This window comes from Stegostoma tigrinum, chromosome 20 (genome assembly GCF_030684315.1).
Source record: "Stegostoma tigrinum isolate sSteTig4 chromosome 20, sSteTig4.hap1, whole genome shotgun sequence".
Taxonomy (NCBI): domain Eukaryota; kingdom Metazoa; phylum Chordata; class Chondrichthyes; order Orectolobiformes; family Stegostomatidae; genus Stegostoma; species Stegostoma tigrinum.
Window position 1 is genome coordinate 25,313,727 of NC_081373.1, and position 22,204 is coordinate 25,335,930.

The following is a 22,204-nucleotide window of genomic DNA, read 5'->3' on the forward strand; positions in this document are numbered from 1 at the left end:
AGCCTTTCAAAGGGAAAGCAACTATAGACACAACATGGTTCCAAAGTCTGAGCTACATCAACTAAATGAAGTACCTGATACACATTTATACTCATCCGTGGATCAAAGCACGGGGATCCAAAACTTGCAAAGTAGTGAATGCTCACCTGTCACCAGTGCAGAAACTCAACAATTTCTAACAATTCTTTGCATGGTATTTACACAGCTTCTACAAGAAGAAGCTGGTGCTGGTAGAAATCACCAGGTAGTGTACCACATAGCACAAGGTCAGTGTAATATGAATACCATGCCATACATTCATTCATAGTTTGCCATATACTGTTTGATAGATCTTTAAAGACAAGATATGAGAATGAGTGGGGTTTTTTGGTCATTTTTTCTATCATTTTGTGTTTGCACAGTTTTTATAATTTTCATTGTTTTCCTTTGTACGGCGTTCACAGGCTTATTGGTTTAATACCATATAGCTTTTGTACACTATATGAAATGTTTTTTTTAAATCAATTACTTGCATTATAATTGTATTTCTGTGCTTTATCCCCTTTTCTCCAATGTACCATTTGTGAATTATATTGGATATCAATTGATGCCTTTGAGAGCTTCCCTGAGAGCTTTGGTTCAATATCAAAGAGGGGTTTCAATGCCTTGATTGAAGGCATCTGGATATCTTTGAGAACTTTGATGTTTTGATGTCATTGGGAGCTTATTCAATACCTAATAACCTATTCCTTCATTTATATCTTGGGACACTATCCATTCGTTCCAAATGTAAATGTTTGATAGTTATGCTACTTGTAAGAGCAAAAGATGGAAAACTGATGTTGAAATTCTCTGTTTGGGTATTGTCTATCATTTAGAATTTGGCTTTTTAAAGCTGTATGTCACTTTTTAATTGTTTGTAGGTTAGAGATATTTTCTTTCATAAAATTATTTAATCTGCATTTTCTTTGACATGATAATTTTTATTGTTTTAAAATTCTCATTCTGCTGTTCATTTACAGTAAGAAATTCAGACAGGAGGGAATTCTTTTGAGATTTATAGTAGTGCTTTCTGACTTGGAGGGGAGAAAGCACTTCTTGACGGAATAAGAAAAAGAAAGTGCGATTGTTGCTCTTTGACTATGTACTTACATCCTAAATGTAGGATTAGTATTTACTTGACTAGACATTTCTTCCACATAATGTTAAGCATCAGCCGAATTTGACACCTCTACTTCACAAAGGAAGAGCCAAAACTGTACATCAAAAATCACTGACAGTTAATGTATGGTATATAACAGATCATGGAAATGACAATAAAGTAACTGATGTACTCTGGCAATAGAAGATCAGACCAGAAAGGAGCACATGAATACAGAAATCTTAGACCCGACATTAGAAAGCTGTACCAATAACCTACTATGTATAAATATGAATAGAGTATTGCATACTGAAGGATTGAAGGAGCCTTACCCTAATATAATGAACCATCAGCCTTCTACGAGTGTGTATGTAGACACCCCAGCCCAGAGGTACTCAGGAGTAGTATCTTACTCTGCTGGTAGTAGTGTTAGCCTAAAACATAGAATAAAACAATGTAGATCACAGAACTAGCCTAATCTTAAATGACAAAGATCATTATTATATTCAGAAGTTTTTGATGTTATCCCTTGTGGAGCCATTTATGACATATCAAGCAAAATCAGAGAAACAACTGATAATGATGTTTCTTTGTAAAAGGTAACTTGCTCCTCACTTTCTTTGTGCAATGGAATTAAACAGGGTAAACACTTTTTTTTCCAATTGTCAGGATTTCTAAGAGCATGTTGCATTTAGATGGCATATTCAGATTCAGTGTAAACCAGTGACCAGCTGACAATTAGTTCACAGGACACTGTTCCTTGTTGAGAAAGGTCTGGGAGCCAAATAACGCAGCACACTTTGCACCAAATTCCTGCAAAATCAGACATACCTTTTCAACTATTGTGGGAGACAGAAAGGTAATTGAGAGGAGAACATACTCAGAAACAATAAGTTTCGAAAAGCATAATTTAAGAACAAGAAGAGGGGGATTATTGTGGCCAGAATTTGGGTGAATGCAACCCTAATAACTTCTATTAAAAATCAAACCAGAAATACCACCGTAAGCCAATGCCACTGTAAGAAAATGGTTATCACTGGTTAAGTCTCATCAAATTGAGCCATTTTTAGAAGTTTTAGAGTTAGAATGATTGGAATAGTCAGAATTTCAGAGACTGTGATTAGAATTTAGCTTTTGGAACCCATATGCAAACTCTGGAGCTTATTTCATTTACCCTAACTTATCACTTAAATCAAATTCATTAAGAAGAGTTATTCCAATTAAGGACAGAATACAGACACTTGGGGTTTAACACATCCACCTGGTGCATTGGGTATAGATATCACATGGATTTGTGATTGTTATGACCTGAAATGCTGATCACACCATCTTAATTACTTAATGGTTGGAAAATAACAAGAAAGCAATCCAAATTTCATCAAAAAGAGCTTAACACTACTATTAATCATAAATAATCATTAGTAGAACATTATGCTATGGCTGCAATACTAATATTACTTGTCTTCTCCTTTTCACATTGGCTTTTATGACTATAAGACCATAAGACCGTAAGACATAGGAGTGGAAGTAAGGCCATTCGGCCCATCAAGTCCACTCTGCCATTTAATCATGGCTGATGGACATTTCAACTCCTCTTCCCTGTACTTTCCCCATAGCCCAGAATTCCTTGCGAGATCAAGAATTTGTCAATCTCTGCGTTGAAGACATTTAACATCCCAGCCTCCACTGCACTCCGTGGCAATGAATTCCACAAGCCCACCTCTCTCTGGCTGAAGAAATGTCTCCTCCTTTCCATTCTAAATTTACCCCCTCTAATTCTAAGGCTGTGCACACGGGTCCTACTCTCCCCGCCTAACGGAAACAACTTCCCAGCGTCCACCCTTTCTAAGCCATGCCTGATCTTGTAAGTTCCTATTAGATCTCCCCTCAACCTTCTAAACTCTAATGAATACAATCCCAGGATCCTCAGCCATTCATCGTACGTTAAACCTACCATTCCAGGGATCATCCATGTGAATCTCCGCTGGACACGCTGCAGCACCAGTGTGTCCTTCCTGAGGTGTGGGGCCCAAAATTAGACACAGTATTCTAAATGGGGCCTCACTAGAGCTTTATAAAGTCTCAGAAACACATTGCTGCTTTTATATTCCAACCCTCTTGAGATAAATAACTCATTACATTTGCTTTCTTAATCACTGACTCAACCTGCAAGTTAACCTTTAGAGAATCCTGGACCAACACTCCCAGATCCCTTTGTACTTCAGCTTTATGAATTTTCTCACCGTTTAGAAAATAGTCCATCCCCGTATTCATTTTTCCAAAGTGGAAGACTTCGCATTTGCTCACGTTGAATTTCATCAGCCATTTCCTGGACCACTCTCCTAAACTGCCTAAAACTTTCTGCAGCCTCCCCACCTCTTCAGTGCTACCTGCCTGTCCACCTAACTTCGTATCATCGGCAAACTTTGCCAGAATGCCCCCAGTCCCTTCAATCAGATCATTAATATACAGGGTGAACAGCTGCGGCCCCCAACACTGAACCCTGCGGGACACCACTTGTCACCAGTTGCCATTCCGAAAAAGAGCCTTTTATCCCAACTCTCTGCTTTCTGTCAGACAGCCAATCCTCAATCCAAGCCAGTAGCTCACCTCAAACACCATGGGCCTCCCGACTCTCTTTAATTGCTGGGATATTACTCATGTCTTCCATTGTGAAGACTGACGCAAAGTACTTATTAAGTTCTTCAGCTATTTCCTTATCTCCCATCACTAGCCTTCCAGCATCAATTTGGAGCAGCCCAATGTCTACTTTTGCCTCTCGTTTGTTTCTTATGTATTGAAAGAAACTTTTACTATCATTTCTAATATTTCTGGCTAGCCTACCTTCATATTTGATCCTCTCCTTCCTCATTTCTCTCTTTGTTATCCTCTGTTTGCTTTTGTAGCCTTCCCAATCTTCTGATTTCCCAGTGCTCTTGGCCACTTTATAGGCTGTCTCTTTATCTTTGATGCATTTCCTGACTTCCTTTGTCAGCCATGGCTGTCTAATCCCACCCTGGATAATCTTTCTTTTCTTTGGGATGAACCTCTGTACTGTGTCCTCAATTACACCCAGAAACTCCTGCCATTGTTGTTCTACTGTCTTCCCCGCTAGGCTCTGCTTCCAGTCGATTTTTGTCAGTTCCTCTCTCATGCCCCTGTAATTACCTTTATTTAACTGTAACACCATTACATCCAATTTTACCATCTCCCTTTCAAACTGCAGACTGAACTCTATCATATTATGATTGCTGGGTCCTGAGTGTTGCTTACTTTAAGATCTTTTATAAAGCCTGGCTCATTACATAGCACTAAGTCCAGAATAGCCTGCTCCCTTATGGGCTCCATCACAAGCTGTTCCAAAAAGCCATCCTGTAAGCATTCCATGAATTCCCTTTCTTTGGATCCACTGGCAACATTATTTACCCAGTCCACCTGCATATTGAAGTCCCCTAAGATCACCGTGACCTTGCCTTTCTGAAATGCCCTATCTATTTCCCGGTACATCTTGCACCCCTGATCCTGACCACTGTTAGGAGGTCTGTACATAACTCCCATTATTGTTTTTCTTTGGCCTTTGTGGTTTCTCAACTCCACCCATACAGACTCCACATCATCTGACCCTATGTCATTTCAGTCATTTACAGCACTGTTCTATTATAGAATCATGGAACTTTATGGCATAGGAGCCAAGGATAGTTCTTTGGTACATCTATTCAGTGTAGCCCACTCTCCTGCTTTTCCCTCACAACCCTACCATGTTGCTCCTTTATGTATTAATCAAATTCCTTTTTGAATAGTATTGGTGAATCTGCTCCCTGGCAGTTCATTTCAGATCAAACAAATCACTACATAAATAGATTCTTTATGTCTCCTCTCGTCCTCACATTTGCATCCTTCTGCAATATTATTTAGTATTCAGTGAATGCAAATCCATGAAGTCAACAGATAGCCCTCTCATTTGCTGAGTTTAAGGTAATTATTCTATAACCTAGTGGGAACACTATTTTGTAATTGACAGCATTGTTTATGTCTGTCCATATATGGGGTTTATGCTGAGACTCATGCTTGTCCTGAGTCTGTTTAGCAAGGGCAGCTCTCGTTGTAGTAGGTCGTATCTTCTCATAATTATTTCCCATCTGCTGTACTAAAATCCTTCATAATTTTGGACTCCTTTCTAAATTTCCTTGCTTGACAACATAAGCAGTTTGTGTATCCACATTGTATTCCCGTTTACTTCATTCTTGTCAAGCATTTCTTTCACCCTGGGTAGAATTAATAAATATTTAATTTTTCCTTTTAATTTTAATGATAGAAGACCAGAACACTATTTCCCTCTCTATGCAGTTCAATACCATAAAGTAAGCCATAACTTTTACAATTTTTGGCTAAAAGATCTTAGTTTGAAGATGCTAAGAGGTTATCTCAATACAGATGAATACTTTCCCAAGTGTGGGAAATGTGAAGTGGGAAGAGAAAATATTGGGAAGTAGTAAATTTAAAAGTACACAACTTGGGTGCGCTAAGAGGGAATCGTCAAGATCACAGTCTAATTGAACAAGCCCTAACAATTTCCACTGAAATAAGATACAGATCACACTGTTGATACTAATGTAAGGTGCGCCTATTATTGACTACGTCCCTACAAATTGAACCGTGTTTAGGAATTATAATGATTGGAAGAGTCAGAATTTCAGAAACTATGAGTAGAACCCGCTGAGATTTGCTACATTTACCCTAACTTATCACTCAAACCAAATTCATTAATAAGGGTTGTGCCAATTAAAGACAGAATACAGAACTCACTTGGGATTAACACATCCACCTGGTGCATTAGGTATAAATATGACATGGATCTGTGATATTGTTATGGCTTGAAATACTGGTCACACCATCTTAAATACTTAACAGATATAAATTAACAAGAAAGCACTCCAAATTTCATTGAGAAGAGCTTAACGTGCCTTATGGCTGCAATACTAACTTTTTCACTTGCATTCTCCTTTTCCCAGTTGCTTCCTCCAGTAAACTGCACAGGGGTTTCTAAACTTTTGTTAGGACTTCAAGCTCCCCAAAATATCTCCTTCCCCTACAGTGCCATGAGACTTGGATCCGCCATGCAACTTGCAATTGAGGAAGTCAATTCAGACCCACTTTTTCTGCTAAATTACAGACTGGATTTTGTGTATGCCGACAGTGACTGTGACCCAAAGGCATCTATTAATGCATTTTTCAGCCAGGTACAGAAATACAACGTTTCAGTTCTCTTTGGGCCGGCCTGTCACAAGGCAGCAGAGGTAAGAGCTATGTGTCGAGGATTTTGTACCTGGTGGTCAGTAGGTTACTCTGCATTTTGTATCATCTACTGCAATTTGTGCAAAATTGTTAATTTAGTGGTAAAAATTCTAGAGGAACAATGCAACCCCTTGGATTCAAAGAAAAAAGTGTAACTAATTAAGCTAGCAACTTTTAACATTTAAACCAAATTATTTTGTAATCTTGAAACGTTTAAAGTAAACCTAGCAAGAGATTCTCCTTAGATATTTGTCAATCTTTCAGAATTCTGTCTGTCTCCAGTTGTTCTGATTTGGGAAAGCATTGCTTTATGTGGACTGTCAATTTGAAAACTTTTTTTGGTCTGGTAGGTGAGATTGCATCCAGAAGAAGCAGCTACAGATGTGTTTTTTTAAATTGTTTGCAAGTATTGTCAGTAAAGTATGAAACATAAATTTAGAGAATGTTTCCTGAAACAGGAAGGACATTGAACAGGTGAACAAGGAATGGAATGAAATGATATAATCTAATTAAGTAAAATAATTTCCAAAGACAGTAAAAATGAAGAAGATGGAAAGTGAAAGGAAATTAGGGCTGTGAAGGGGCGAATAAGTATCAAAAAAGAATGACTAGAATAAGAGTTCAAATACAAAAGAGTACATTTAAAGCAATGGTGAAGAAATTAATAGTTGAAGAAGTCAAATACAGTTGAAAGGGGAATGCTAAAAGGGTAATATGGTGTCTCAGTGGTTAGCACTGCTGCCTCACATTACCACGGACCCAGATTTCATTCCACCCTCGGCCGACTGTCTGTGTGGAGTTTGTACATTCTCCCCGTGTCTGCGTGGGTTTCCTCCGGGTGCTCCAGTTTCCCCCCATGGTCCAAAGATGTGCAGGCCAGGTGCATTGACCATGCTAAATTTCCCATAGTGTTCAGGGTCATGTAGCTTAGATCAGTTATGGGGGATGGGTCTGTGTGGGATGCTCCAAGGGTCAGTGTGGACCTGTTGGGCCAAAGTGTCTGTTTCCACACTATAGTGATTCTATGATAAAAGAAAGTTGGATTAATTTCAATTTAGTTATTTTATTAGACTGCTACAATCTAGTGTGTATTAACTATTCTTGTGACTTACTGTTTTTAGATTACAGGTTTACTAGCGTCTCAATGGAACATTCCCATCTTTGGATTTGTGGACCAGACACCTATGTTAGATCATTTCCTTGTGTATGACACTTACATAAAACTGCTATCTCCACCACAAATCATCAGCGATGCCCTGACTAAAACATTGCAGTTCTTTGGCTGGAAGTATGTTGCCGTTATTGGAGGGACTGCAAGGGATTCAACATGGGACAAAATTGATGGGCTCTGGGAAATTGTGGTAAGGAAATTGGAAATAAGCTTTATCATCACAGCTCAAGCCAAATATGACACAGGCAACTCAACCCTTCATCAGGAACATCTCAAGCAAATTGCCACTGTAGCAAGAAGTAAGTGTCACTCTTCATTGCATAATCAGATCATTGGGGATATTTTCCCATGTGGGGGGTGGAATGGGTGGGTAGAGGTCTTCTTTGGGTACACGTGGGGCGATAAATTTGATTAGAGTTGATCAGAAAAACTGAAGAGTACCAGCCATACAGTAGTTGATGTTCACAGCACTTTACATCTGTGTGGCTTCAGGTCTTGATAGTTTATAGCCAACTTTTTGGAAGTCTTACATTTCATTCACCTCTAGCCTTGTGAGATCATAGAGATTAGAGATCTGAGCTATCTTTTGAAATGTTTACTTGTGTTCTTTTTGAGGATCTGTTCCCAGCTGCCTCCCATATTATCACATTTGATTCCACATGTAATTATCAGCACTTACGTCTGCCATGATGCTGCACACTAAGTTACCTGCATCATGGCTAAAATTGAACACATTGGGTTAAGAGCAAGGAGCTTTTCTCCATTGAATTAACAATTCCTTAATCAACAATACTTCTGATATCACAAGGCATGTCATTCTATGATAAACAATACATTACAAATATGTATATATCTGTAAATACGTAGACGATATTGAACAAATGTGCAAAGGTTCAAGGTGACTATCATTGTTTCGTTTTTAAGAGTAAGATTGATTTCTTAATTTTTCATTCTGATTTTGTCTTTTAGAACTTAATTAAGTTAATTCATAGTTATTTTATGTCCTATATTGATGTTTGAGCTTTATTTTATTGTTGAGATACCTTAGGAAAGGGCTTTCAAAGCGCTTTATGAATAGACAATTTTAAAACTGAGATGAGGAAAAATTTCCTCTCAGAGGGTTAAACTCCTTGCCACAGTGAGCTGAGGGGGCAGAATCCTTTTGTATATTTAGGGCTGAGATAAATTCTTTATTAGTAGAGGAATCGAGGGTTATGGGCAAAGGGCCAGAAAGTGAATGTGAGTGTTGGATCAGACATGATCCTGTTGAATGACAGAGCAGGCTTGAGGAACTGAATGGCTTTCTCCTGTTCCTTTTTTTTATGGTCTTATGGTTACTTCTCACGAGTAATTTATTAGACTGGGATTGAAATGGGATAGCAGCATTAAAATGTTGGATCCAAAGTTGACGATTCAACCATTATGACTATTTGATCATTCCACTCTGCAATGGCTGATTCAAAACATTGAAACATTCAAAACATTGATTCACACAGGGTGAATACATCTGCCTTTTCTCCATATCTCTGAATGTCCTAATTGACATCATTCTTTCAGTTTCAGTCAGGAGCATTTTAACTCTCTATTCACATTTATTTTGAGACAGAAGAGTCTTAGATTTCAATGGAGTCTTTCTCAGCCATTCAATGACACCTATAGGGCCTTGATTGACAGATCATTCTAAAACATGTCACACCTGAGAGTGCAATAGTCTCTCAATACTGTACTGTACTAATCTGGCTCAATCCCTACAGCAGGATTTGAACCATGAATCTTGTAATTCAATGGCAAGGGTGCTACCAACCAGGCAACAATTAACATTGAACAGAATACCCTTATTTTAACGTTTGAGACATTTGAACTTTAAGTCCTGGAGGTAAAATACCGCGAATATTGGAGATCTGAAATTATACAGAAAATGGTCCAAGAATCAACAGGTTTGTCAGCATCTGTGGAAAGAGAAGCAGTGAACAATGTGAGCCCAATATGAATCTTTGTAAGTGTTTAGTTCTGAAGAAAAGTCATATTGGACTCAAAATGTGCTGAGGCAGTTTTTATTGCCCTTGAGAAAGTGGTGATGAGCTGCCATCTTGATTTGCTGTGGTCCATCTGAGGAAGGTCAAACCACAACAGTGTTGAAGAGTGAGTGAATGGTTATGCATGTGGTGCCAAACAGGCTGGCTGCTGTGTTCTGGATGAGCTTCTTGAGCATTCTTGCAGCCGCGTTCATTCAAGCAAGTGGGGACTATTCCACCACACTCTTGACTTGTGTCTTGCAGATGGTGGACAATCTTTGGGGAGTTGGCAGATGAGTTATGTGCTAGTTTCTGACCTACTATTATAGCCAAAGTATTCACACAGTTCAGTTTCTGATCAATGGTAAACCCAGGATATAGATAGTCGGAGATTTTTTGCTGGTAATCCTATTGAATGTCATGGGGTGATGGTTAGATCCTGTGTTGTTGGAGACAGTCATTGCCTGGCACTTGTGTGGTACAAATGTTATTTGCCACCTCTCAGGCCAAACTTGGATATTGTCCAGGTCTTGCTTCATTTGAACATGGACTGCCTCTTTATCTACAAAGCCGTGAATGGTGCTGAATAATGAGTAATCATCAATAAATATCTCCACATCTGAACTAATGATGGAGAGAAGGCCATTGGAAAAGCAGTTGAAAATGGTCGGGTGTAGGATGCTACCTTAAAGTCCTACTGCAGAAAAGTCTTTGAGCTGAGCTGACCAGCCTCTAACGTCTTCCTTGGCGTCAGGTGGTTGCTAATAGAATGCAGAATAAGGTAACATAAACATGATAAATATTGATAGCTAATATTGTAGAGTAATCTTTTGCTTTAAATGGGTTATGTTGTTGAGCTAAAGAAATTGATTTTTGATGCAAGAACATATGAGGTTTACTGGATTATAATGATCCAAGCATAAAAGCAAGATAGGACAATTCCATGATAACAAAGTGTGGAGCTGGATGAACACAACAGGCCAAGCAGCATCTTAGGAGCACAAAAGCCTAGGACAATTCCATGTTGGATGATTTTAAATTCCATGTGCAAAGAAGTAAAAGGAATTGAACTTTAAAGACCTTTGAAATACCAAAATGAACAACTGTACCATACTTTACCTTTCTTTTTTTCACTTATGGAATATGAGCATTATTGACAAGCATTTCTTATCCAACCTCATTGCTCTTGAGAAGGTGGTGGTGAGTCATCCTCTTGATCTACTGTGGGCCATCAGGTACTTTTCAGCCACAGTCCTGTTAGGAAGGGAGTTCTGGGATTTTGATCTGGTGACATTAAAAGAATGATGATACTGTCCCGAAACAAGATGTTGTGTAGGTTTTAGATGAGCTTAGAGGTGGTGGTGTTCCAAAGCATCTGCTGCTCTTGTTCTTCAATGCGGTAAAAGTCACAGGTGCTACCAAAGGAGAATTGACAAGTTTTTGAAGTGCATCTTGTAGATGGTGTACAGTGTTGTATGTACTGTTGGTGAAGGGAATGATTATTGAAAGTGGTGAACAAGAAAACTTTTTAAAAGATAAACTCAAGAAGTCCTCTTCATGTTCTCCATGCTTGGGTCAGCACCTCAAAAATGCCCATGGACTGTCTGTGTCCCAATGTACCCTCCATGGTGTCTCATACTAATTATGACATTTTCATCCCTAATAATCCATTATACACTGGGCAGAAACCTATAGTGCCAGTAGGATGTGTAAACAAAACCAAAAAGAGAGATTTATTCACCACTCTCACTTTGTATTTTAAAAAACTGCTTTCAGGACAATAAAATTGTCAGTCGTCTGGACAATATTAGGTTATAAAGCTAAAATGGTAAAGCACTTGAAATCACTTAAGCTGCTCTGAACAAACATTATGAAATTGATCAAAGAAACCAGAAGTCAGTGCTCTCAATCAAACTGAAGTAAAGCTGCTATACTAAGCTAATGGTTGTCTGGGCTCATAAGAGTATATTATAGGCTTAACTCACTAATTAATTGAATCAGACCATAAAACCATAATATATGGGAGCAGAATTAGGCCATTGAGTCTACTCTGCCATTCAATCATGGCTGATATGTTTCTCAATCCCATTCTCCTGCCTTCTCCCCTTAACCTTTGATCCCCTTGCTAATCAATAACTGATCTATTCTATTTTAAATACACTCAATGACTTGGCCTCCACAGTCTACTCTGACAATGAGTTCCACAGATTCACCACCCTCTGGCTGAAGAAATACCCCCTCATCTCAGTTCTAAAGGGTCTTCCCTTCAATCTGCAACTGTGTCTTCAGGTCCTAGGCCCTCCTACAAGTGTAAACACCTTCTTCCCATCCACTCCATCCAGACTTCTCAGTATTCTGTAAGTTTCAATCAAATCCCCCATTCTAAACTCCATCAAGAAAAGACTCAGAGTCCTCAACTATTTCCTATATGACAAACGCTTCATCCCTAGAATCATTCCTGTAAATGTCCTCTGGACCCCCTCCAACACGAGTACATCTTTCCTTAGACACGAGTCTTAAAACTACTGTCAATATTCTAAATGCAGTCTGACCCGACCCTTATACAACCTCAATAGAATGTCCCTGGTCTAATTTATATTAAATTAGATGACAGCTACAATGGCAGAAAATGAACTTTCATATCTAGAGTATTAACCTCGGCATCTGGATTACTAGTTCAATGATGTAGCTCATATTTGTGGCGCAGTAGCAGTGTCCCTACCTCTAGATCTGAGTTAAAGTCCCATCTGCTCCAGTAGGTGTGAAATAACATTCCTGAATAGGTTGATTAGAAAATATCTATGAATGTACCAGCAATACATCTCCATGTCACTTTGGCTCAGTGGTTAACATTGCTGCCTCACAACACCAGGGATCCAGGTTCAATTCCACTCTCAGGCAACTGACTGTGTGGAGTTTGCACATTCTCCCTGTGTCTGTGTGGGTTTCCTCTGGGTGCTCAGGTTTCCTCTCATAGTCCAAAGATGTGCAGGCTAGGTGGATTGGCCATGCTAAATTGTCCAGGGCTGTTAGGGTTAGACATGGAGAAATGCAAGGGTATGTGAGAATGAGTCAGAGTGGGATGCCCTTCAGAGAGGCAGTGTGAATTTGTTGGGCTGAAGGGCCTGTTTCCACGCTGGAGGGATTCTATGTGGATCTTACTCTTATAAGCAACACTACACAATCAATAAGTTAGAGATTTTTACACCTATACTGAGCTTACAAACATAATGACAAATGTTATCACATAATGATCAGTAAGATCATTGTAATCATATAGTAGATCCTTCATCATGTTTTAAATCAGTAACACTGTTTGATGTTTGTTTTTCCAGTTGTCATTTTAATTTGTACTCCTAAGGTGGCAAGATCAATAATGTCAGAAGCTCAAAAGCTTGGAATAACAAGTGGAGAATATGTTTTTTTCATATTGCAGCTTTATGAGGTGAGCAATGGTGTGGTGATATATTTTTAAAATACACTTTTTACAATTAACCTTTTACAAGGAGCTGAATATTTGTTTGACGAAATCCATTACTGACAGCACAGAGTTAGCTGACTAGACCTGGTGGAACTTCCAGCTTATAAGTGGACAATGTGTACATGTTGATAACAGTATTTTGATCTTCCATAGAATTGACAGGTAAACTACATGCTAATTATGCATGAAAAGTAATTTTTGCAACTCATTCCTAATTCATAATGTAATTCAGTGCTGATAACAGTTAATTAGCTTGTCACCTTGAACTAATAGTGAAGAGTAGTGAGCTGAAAAATGTCACTATTAACTTGTGATGCTGAATAACATAAGTGCCTTCCTTGATTCTTTTTTCTATTGCTTAGATTTTGTGGACACATAAATAAATACTTCAATGTTGGAAATTAAAATTGAGAGATGTGTTTATCAGACTGCTGAAACCGTATTAACAATTTTACATTATAATCCAATGCCAAACTTTTTTCCATAAATATAATGTAACATGATCGGACAGCACTGTAGCTACTGGCTAGGAAAAATGATTTCTACATAGATCATAGAACAGTACAGGCCCTTCGGCCCACAATGTTGTGCCGAACTTTTACCCTAAACCTAAGGTCTATCTAACCTCCACCCCTACCTTATACCAACATCCATACGCCTATCTAATAGCTGCTTAAATGCCCCGATTGAGACTGACTCTGGTAATGCACTCCACACCCTTACTACTCTCTGAGTAAAGAAACTACTTCTGACTTCTCCCCTATATCTACCTCCACTCACTTTAAAACTATGCCCCCTCGTAATAGCTACCTCCACCCTAGGAAAAAGTCTCCAGCTGTCCACTCTACCTATACCTCTGATTACACCTCTATCAAGTCAACTCTCATCCTTCGTTGTTCTAAACAGAAAAGCCCTAGCTCTCTCACCTTTCCTCGTAAGACTTTCCCTCCATTCCAGGCAACATCCTGGTAACTCTCCTCTGTACCACTTCCACATCTTTCCTGTAATGAGGTGACCAGAACTGGACACAATACTCTAGATATGGACTAACCAGGCTTTTGTATATCTGGAGCATAACTTCCTGGCTATTGAGCTCAATCCCTTTATTAATGAAAGCTAACACACCATACACCGTCTTAACAACTCTATCCACCTGGGTGGCTGCTTTCAGGGAACTGTGGACATGAACTCCAAGATCCCTCTGCTCCTCCACACTGCCAAGAATCTTTCCGTTAACCCTGTATTCTGCTTTCAAATTTATCCTTCCAAAATGAATCACCTCACACTTCTCAGGGTTAAACTCCATTTGCCACTTCTCAGCCCAGCTCTGCATTCTAACAATGTCCCTATGTAACCGAGAACAGCCCCCGCACTATCCACAACTTGACCCACCCTTGTGTCGTCTGTGAACTTATTAATCCACCCTTTCACTCCTACATCCAAATCATTTACAAAAATCACAAATGGAAGAGGACCCTGAGCAAATCGTTGTCGCACACCACTCATAACTGAGTACCGTGTTGAATATTTTCCATCCACTACTACCTACTTAGAGATTTCCTTCTAACAGTACTATCAAGAAATATATTCCATGCCTTAAAAAATTGCAACAATCTTTGATTGCTTAAAAATACTTACACATAAATTATTCTGTTTGACATTGGCTCGTGAATTTTAATACTTTACTGCCTTAATTAAGTTATTTATCTAATTCAATTTCCAGTTTACACAATTCCGCAACAGGTCCCCTCGTCTGAAAGTTCCTCACTCCTGTGATGTATTATTTTTGGAATTGATTTTGTTCCCACATTCTCACAAATATTCACACTTTTTGATACTTTAACAAGGTAAATCCAGATGAGAACGCTGTTTGTACTTCTGGTAGGGTGGTTGCTATATGTTCAAGTATTTTTCTACTTCAACAACCAGAAAACGCTCTAGGTTATTCATGACAACACACATAACAAATGCAGAGGAGTGCTGAAAGTCGCGGTGCTTTTTGCTGTTGGCAACAAGCCGGGAATGAAGGGAATACAAGTGATACCTTTTGCTTCTGTTTGCCTTTCAGACATATTGATTAAAAGTAGAGTGTTTTCTGCGTCTTTCAGCATATCATTGCAATCTTAGGTCATAATCCAGAGCTCCTTGCATTCATAGCTGGACGTATACAAACAATGTCAACAATGACAATCCACCTAAAGCAAGCAAGAAATGAAAAACCAGCAGGTTGCAGGGTAAAGATAGAATAAAAAAGAATTTACAATGTGCAATTCAGGGGTTTTGCTTTGCAACAATAAATATGCCTTTTTCACTTCTTGCGCTGACTATCCATCACTCATGAGTTATAAAAAGAAAGATATACATTTAGAAATTAACAAAAACAAAATACAGTTCCACATATCACCCAGTTGTGGTGCTATTCATCCCAGCAGTTTTAGTAGGCTACAGTGTAGATGAGCAGAGAGTAATAGTATTGAGGTTCATCCAGAATATCAGAATTCCACTCCTATCTGCCACAAAAGATCCGTAAGACACTATGGCAACAGCTTACATTGCTTCTTTTTTTTCATCTTCTCCACAGGATAACTTCTGGAAATCTGCTTTAGTGGATGGGAAAGATCCAATTGCCTTGAACCTGTACAAATCGGTATTCCTGATTGGACTGAAGTCATATTCTGAATATGGCTACTTCAAATTTTTACAAGAAGTGTACCAACGATTAAAAGGAGCCCCTTTTTACAGTGATTTGTCTTCAGAAAATGAGGTTTATAAGGGAACTTGCTTATGTTGCTAGAAGCGCGTTATCATTTTTCAATAACAGTAAATTAAAATTAAAATGCAGCAATTTATTTATATATTCATATTTGTACACTAATTTAAGTTATTAAGCTGGCTCCACAACATCATTGTTTTTTCAGAAAGCTATGAAAAGACAGTTTTTATGATGAAAAGCATTTTCATTTGGAGAATGCTGAAGGCCTGAAATACATTGCCTGAGATGGCATTGTATGCATTCAGAAGGGAACTAGATGCTTTTCTGGAAAGGAATGATATGCAGGGTTACAGGGGAAGGTAGAAACATGGCACTAGGTGTTATGATTATTTGGAGAGCTAGTGAGTTCACAGCGGACTGAATGGCCTCCTCCTGCGCTGTAATAATTGTCATTTTGTTCAATGGATAAAACACAACCAGGTGTAATGATGGAAAACATTGGAAAATGATCATGAGTCAATGTCAGGTGAGGACAGGACAGTCTCTATGTGATACTCTCTTCAGTCATAAGAATGGATAATTCAATCAGGAAAGTACTCTGGGAAAACCTACCATCATCCTTGCATTTTGATGAGCATAGGACGAATAGTATACCTTGTGGCCAGTAAGAATATACTATATGGCAGCCAGTTGTGATATGTTTGAGGGAGATGGTGGCATAATATTGATGTTGCCAGGCTAGTAATCAGAAGGATTAAGCTAATGTTTTTGGGACTTTGGTTCAAATCTTATGATAGCAGCTTGATGGTAGCCATGAGGCTATTGTTGATTGCCATAAAAATCCCATCTGGTTCACTTATTTCCTGCAGAGAAGGAAATCAGCCATCATATTTGGTTTGACCAAGGTACTAGTCTAAGGCTGGTTGATTCTTGCCTGTCCAATGAAATGGCTGAGCGAGCTCTTCAGTTCAATGGCAATTAGAGATGACAATGAATGTTGGCCAAACCATGCTAGCAACTCCCACTTGACGCCCATGACATAAAAAAGAGTTCAGAAATAAAATAAAAACTTTTCAAAAGTTAAGGACAAATACATCAAAGTATTACCCGGGATTTAATGTCCAAATCGAGGAAATTTTCCCGTTTTGATAACAGAAAATAAAGGTGAAGGTTTGTGGGATTCAAGCAGGAAAATCTGAATGAATGGTTCCTGCCCTTCAAGTGACAGGTCCTTGACCTGACATTTGCCCATCAAAGAGAAGTTACATAGAAAATAATTGTTTTTATTAAGTTATTCAAATAGTCATTATTATTAGCTAGAATTGAACAAAGCAGGAGGCATGTTAAAGACTTCATCATGATGCTCAGTGTTGCAACAGTGACACCTATCTACCGACTGATGGCTTTCAAGATTTATTGGAAAACCAGGAATACTTTTCTACATCAAAAACTGGGTGAACTCAGAAGAATATACCTTTGCCACTTTGGGTCAAATGAGAGGTAATGCTATTCAATTCAAAACAAAGTAAAATGCAAAAAAGCCCCCAAAAGAGCTGCATGAATTAAGAGGTTAACAGGCTAATGTTTCATATAGGACAATAAGGATATGAAAACATGAAACAAAATTTAAAATTAAAAAATAGAAAGTAGGCTTAGACTGGATAGCTCATTTTGAGTTGGCTCAGACACAATGAAGCAAATGGCCTCATTCTATCTCATTCATTCCAATGTCTTTCATACAATTCTTGCTTTAAGATGTATACTGTGATATTATTAAAGAGATAACGGTAGACACACCAAAGTAATTAGATCATGCAATGGATTTAGGTGAAGAAATAGAAAGGACATATTAGTTTAACAATTGAATTTTAAGACAATTTTGAGTTTAATCTATGTTCATCTGGTATAATGCAGGTGAGCTCCTATGCAGCTTATCTTCATGATGCAGTAATACTATATGCTATGGGTGTTCATGAAATGTTAAATGCAGGAAAGAACCCATTTGATGGAAGAGCACTTATTAAGAATTTGAAAGGTTTCGGCAAAGGGCGTTTTTATGGTATGTAATAAAACATTGTACCTCAGGCTTTCTTGTTGTCGCTTGCTCTTCGATTAATACTAGTACTCTCCACTGTGGTTTGAAAACAGGGCAATTGAAATAGAATCTAATTAATCAGCTTAACTCTAGTTTCATTCTTATTTATTAGCCTTCAATTAATCTCTTACTATTAACACCAGAGGGACATCAGGTGGAACAAGTTAAAGTTGGCCCTGAAAGTGATGTTTTATTCCCTTACAAATGTACTGTATGACTTTATTGATGCAGCACTGAGACCCTGAGGAACAGCAACAATTCACCATCACCTGCTTCAGGACAATTAGGGATGGGTAATTAATACTGATCCAGCCAATTATATTGTCATCTCTAACTGAATTATTTTAAAAAATCAGAATTTTTTTATTTAAAGAGCATTAGAATGCCAGTGAACTGGTGCACATTCAATAAATAATTCTTTATGATAACTGGATAAATTACTAAAATTATTCAAATTCCTAGTTAATAATTTTCCTGTACCATTGTCTTTGAAGCTGTTTGAAAGAACAAATCATTTCGTACCCTTTTTATTCTCTCCTCATCTTGGTAGTTCATTGCCATTCCTCCTTCTCACACTCTGAAAAATAGGTGAATTATCATGGATTAAAGAACAGCATCTAGCGCAGGACTCAATAATGGGCCAGAGGACAGAATAAGCTTTTCTTTCAATTGTAGAAACTCTGCCTTCAAACAAACTATCTTATTCGTAGCCTAGCTGAGATTCCACGGAATCTGTCCCGGAAATAAATACAGTAACTATCACAAGAGAGCAAGTGCTAGCGAAATTTATGGGCTAAAGACTGACAAGCTCCCTGGACATGATGGAATGCATCATAGGATATTAAAAGAAGTAACTACAAAAATAATGGATGCACTGGTAGAAATCTTCCAGAAATCCTTAACTTCTGAAAAATTCCCAGATATATGGAAAACTGCCAATGTATCATCATTATTTTAGAAAGGAAGGAGACAGGAAAGATAACTATAGGCCAACTTGTTTAATGTTAGTTGGAGTCTGTTATAAAGGATGCAATCAAATCTATTATAAAGGATGTAATAGGACAGCATTCAGCAGTGTATAATGTGATCAAGCAGAATTAGCATGGCGTCGTGAAAGGGAAATCATGCCTGACAAATTTACAAGAGTTCTTTTGAGGAGGTGATTAGCAGGACAAATAAAGGGGAAGCAATGGATGTAATATACTTCAACATTCAGAAGGTGTTTGCTAAGGTGCCACACCTTTGGCTACTAAATAAGGTAGGACTTTAAAATGTTGGAGATATACGTTAGCATGGATAGAGGATTGACTAACTGTTAAAGACAGAGAATTGGGATAAGGGAAGCATTTTCAGACTGGGAATTTGTAACTAACAGTGTGCCACAGGAATTAGTATTGGGGCCTCAGTTGTTTACCATACATATTAATGATTTGAATGAGGAAAATGAATAAGGGGTCACATATTTAAAACAGAGATGAGGAGTAATTTCTTCTCTCAGAGGGTTGCGAATTGATTGAATTCTTTACTGCCGAACGCTGTCGAGGCTGGTTATAATCAAGGCTGAGATAAACAGATTTTCAATCAGTAATTTTATCAAGGATTATAGGAAAAAGGCAGGTAAATTGAATTGAGGATTATCACATCAGTCATGATCTCATTGACAATTGGAGCAGAATTGTTGGGCTGAATGGCCTACTTCTGCTCCTATGTCTTTTGTCTGTTGGTGGCAGAAGGTGGGAATTTTAGTTTGATATTTTAACCCCCTGAAGACATAAAGAAAAATTTACCAAAATGTTTTGGTGGAAACCATGCAGAAAGTATCTTCTTATTTGAAAATGAAAAGATGCATTTTGTCAAATATTGATGCACAAAGTGTAGAAGAATAAAATTGTCCTACGAGAAGTAGGATTTTTGACTAATGTGCAAAAATTATAAAAATAGTGCACAATTGTATAATTAATGGGTCCATCTCCATACAAATCTATCCCCTTATGTGATCGTGTTGCAGTATTGCCTTTTACAAAATGAATAATGTATGGCAGTTTATATGTTTATTTATACTCTGTTTCCTGCAATTTTTCTGCCTTAAAAGCTATTTGTGACCACATCCCTACTCCAGCTGGAAGTGTAGGATAGTCTCAGCTATCATCTTTCTCCCCACTATCACATTTGCCACTCTGCAGTACTCAAGCAGCAGGAAGCACAATTGAAGTAGAGAAACTTATGTTAATTTTCTTTGCTTCTCATTAATGATATAGTTCATTTCAAAACAGGCTTCTATCCAGCAGCTAGCCAAGAAAGGATAATGCTCACATGATAGTCTGTTATAGTATATAGTCTGCAAATAGTCTGTTTATTATTTTTCTTAAAGTTATGGCTCTTTCACTCTCTGTGTATTCCACTTTAAACCTCTCTTGACATTGCATTCATCCATTTTAATTTACACCTTCTTCGTACTCCTTGTATTGTGTCTTTCTCAATCTTCCAAGTTGGTTGATTGCCTACCCTGAATCGACTCTGATTCTCAGCAGCTTGGTACAGAAATTAAACTAAAATCTAAATTTGCAAAGGTACCAGTTAGTTGCCCTGTTGCAGTAACTGTAAGCCCAACATAGCCATGTGAAAGAAACCTAGTCAAATGGGAGTATTGAAACTGCAATAGGTCATTTACAAATAGGCATCTTACAGGCCCGAACTCAATGGAAATGAAAGCTGGAGTGCTTCGTAGTTGTGAAACTCTATGTTTTGGAGAAGGAAATCAAGGCTGACATTATCAGATCACTCTCTCCAGAAAAGTTCTGTCAAATCCTAAATAGTCATTGAACAACATTTGTGCCAGTAATCTACCATCCAAATCAAACTAAATTCATGGAAATTAATGTTTTTCTACTTCTAATTGTAACAATATTGTTATGGATATTGTAAAAGTATTAGAGGCCGAAACATTTCTTTGTAAGTAGAGGACAAGCAGCCTGTATGAAAAGAGCAAACAGTCTTTCACCCTCTTGAGGACTGTTGGGCCTGCACTGTGCTGTAATGTTCTATGTACTACTCAAAGCCATATAGAAATTGAGCAGAAACACTACTCTTGTTCTTAATAGGGATAACTGGCCCACTGAATATTGATAGTTCTGGAGAACGACGTATGGATTATTCTGTGTATGACCTGCAATGGTTTGAGAACATCACAAAGTTTGTTCCTGTTCTTCACTATGACAGTTATAGAAAATCAATACGGTAGGTTCTGCTGTGCAGATTGTCATTAAGTCATTGAATACTGTAGTGCTTGAGAATTTCATTTTCATGCAGGTCTTGATATGATGAAAATCCCTGTCCTCTAAAGGCTTGTGAAAAAGGATTTGCTAAATTTATATTTGGGGTAAGAACGGCGCATCATTCTGGCCACATCACCTTTCAAATACAATTATGTGTTTCCAAGTCATAATGTTAATATATGGTAAATATTCACAGAAAAAAACTCCACCTTGTGACATTATTACAAAATAAATTTCTGATCAATTATACAACAATGTCAAGATTTCATAAGTAACAATAGGTCATCAAATGGGGCTGGACAGATAGTAATTATGAGTAAAATCATGAATACATTTATGAGGAACACAGAATTTTACTATACATGATGCACACAGGAAATTTTCATCTTGAAAACTAGCATGTTAGGTGGAATGTATATCACCAAACAGGACTTTTCCATGGCACAGTCAATGTGTTTAATTCTGGTAAATGGACAGAATGAATCATAGAATGACTATTTCTTCTTTCCCACTTTTACAGCACAACTAAGGAATTTGTTAACATTTCATGGCCTAGTGGAACTCCAGTTAAAGACTACCCTGACTGTGGATTTTACAATGAACATTGCGAAACAAACTCCAAACGCTTAACCAAGTCGTTCGCTTGTTCGGGACCATCTGGATGCATCAGTAGGTCTCTTCCTGTCCATCATCTTCCTTCGTTTCACAGCATATGTAGAATGCTTTACGTAACATCACTAAATGATACAAGGACTTAAAGAATGAAATTGTGAAGGCATCTTCCATCGATTAGGTTTGTAAACTATTGAACATTGACGATTAAGGACTGATTTAGTTGAGGTGCCAAAGACAATTTGACAGTTTGAAAGAGGAGGTGGAATTAAGGGCTTGACTCTCATCACAAATTGGCTAAGTGTTACTTTTGATTCCATGGGGGGTTTTTCTCCACCAGGCCTAGTGAGTGTTCTTCTGCTATCTATGCACCATAGTCAAGCACTGGCAGCCCAGAGTTGCCTTTCATCATGCACTTCATGGGAAA

The 22,204-nt window shown here is 38.1% G+C and overlaps 1 protein-coding gene across 1 annotated transcript in view; it reads left to right on the forward strand.

The window, feature by feature from the left end:
• The first annotated feature begins 4,787 nt into the window (after positions 1–4,787).
• gucy2g (guanylate cyclase 2g) overlaps positions 4,788–22,204 on the forward strand; it is a 65,692-nt gene continuing 48,275 nt past the window's right edge. The window contains exons 1-8 of the mRNA XM_048551521.2: positions 4,788–4,826; positions 6,133–6,417; positions 7,537–7,885; positions 12,937–13,046; positions 15,664–15,846; positions 17,710–17,854; positions 20,992–21,127; positions 21,686–21,834. Of these exons, the coding sequence (XP_048407478.2) occupies positions 4,788–4,826; positions 6,133–6,417; positions 7,537–7,885; positions 12,937–13,046; positions 15,664–15,846; positions 17,710–17,854; positions 20,992–21,127; positions 21,686–21,834 (1,396 nt within the window). The remainder of the gene's footprint in view (positions 4,827–6,132; positions 6,418–7,536; positions 7,886–12,936; positions 13,047–15,663; positions 15,847–17,709; positions 17,855–20,991; positions 21,128–21,685; positions 21,835–22,204) is intronic.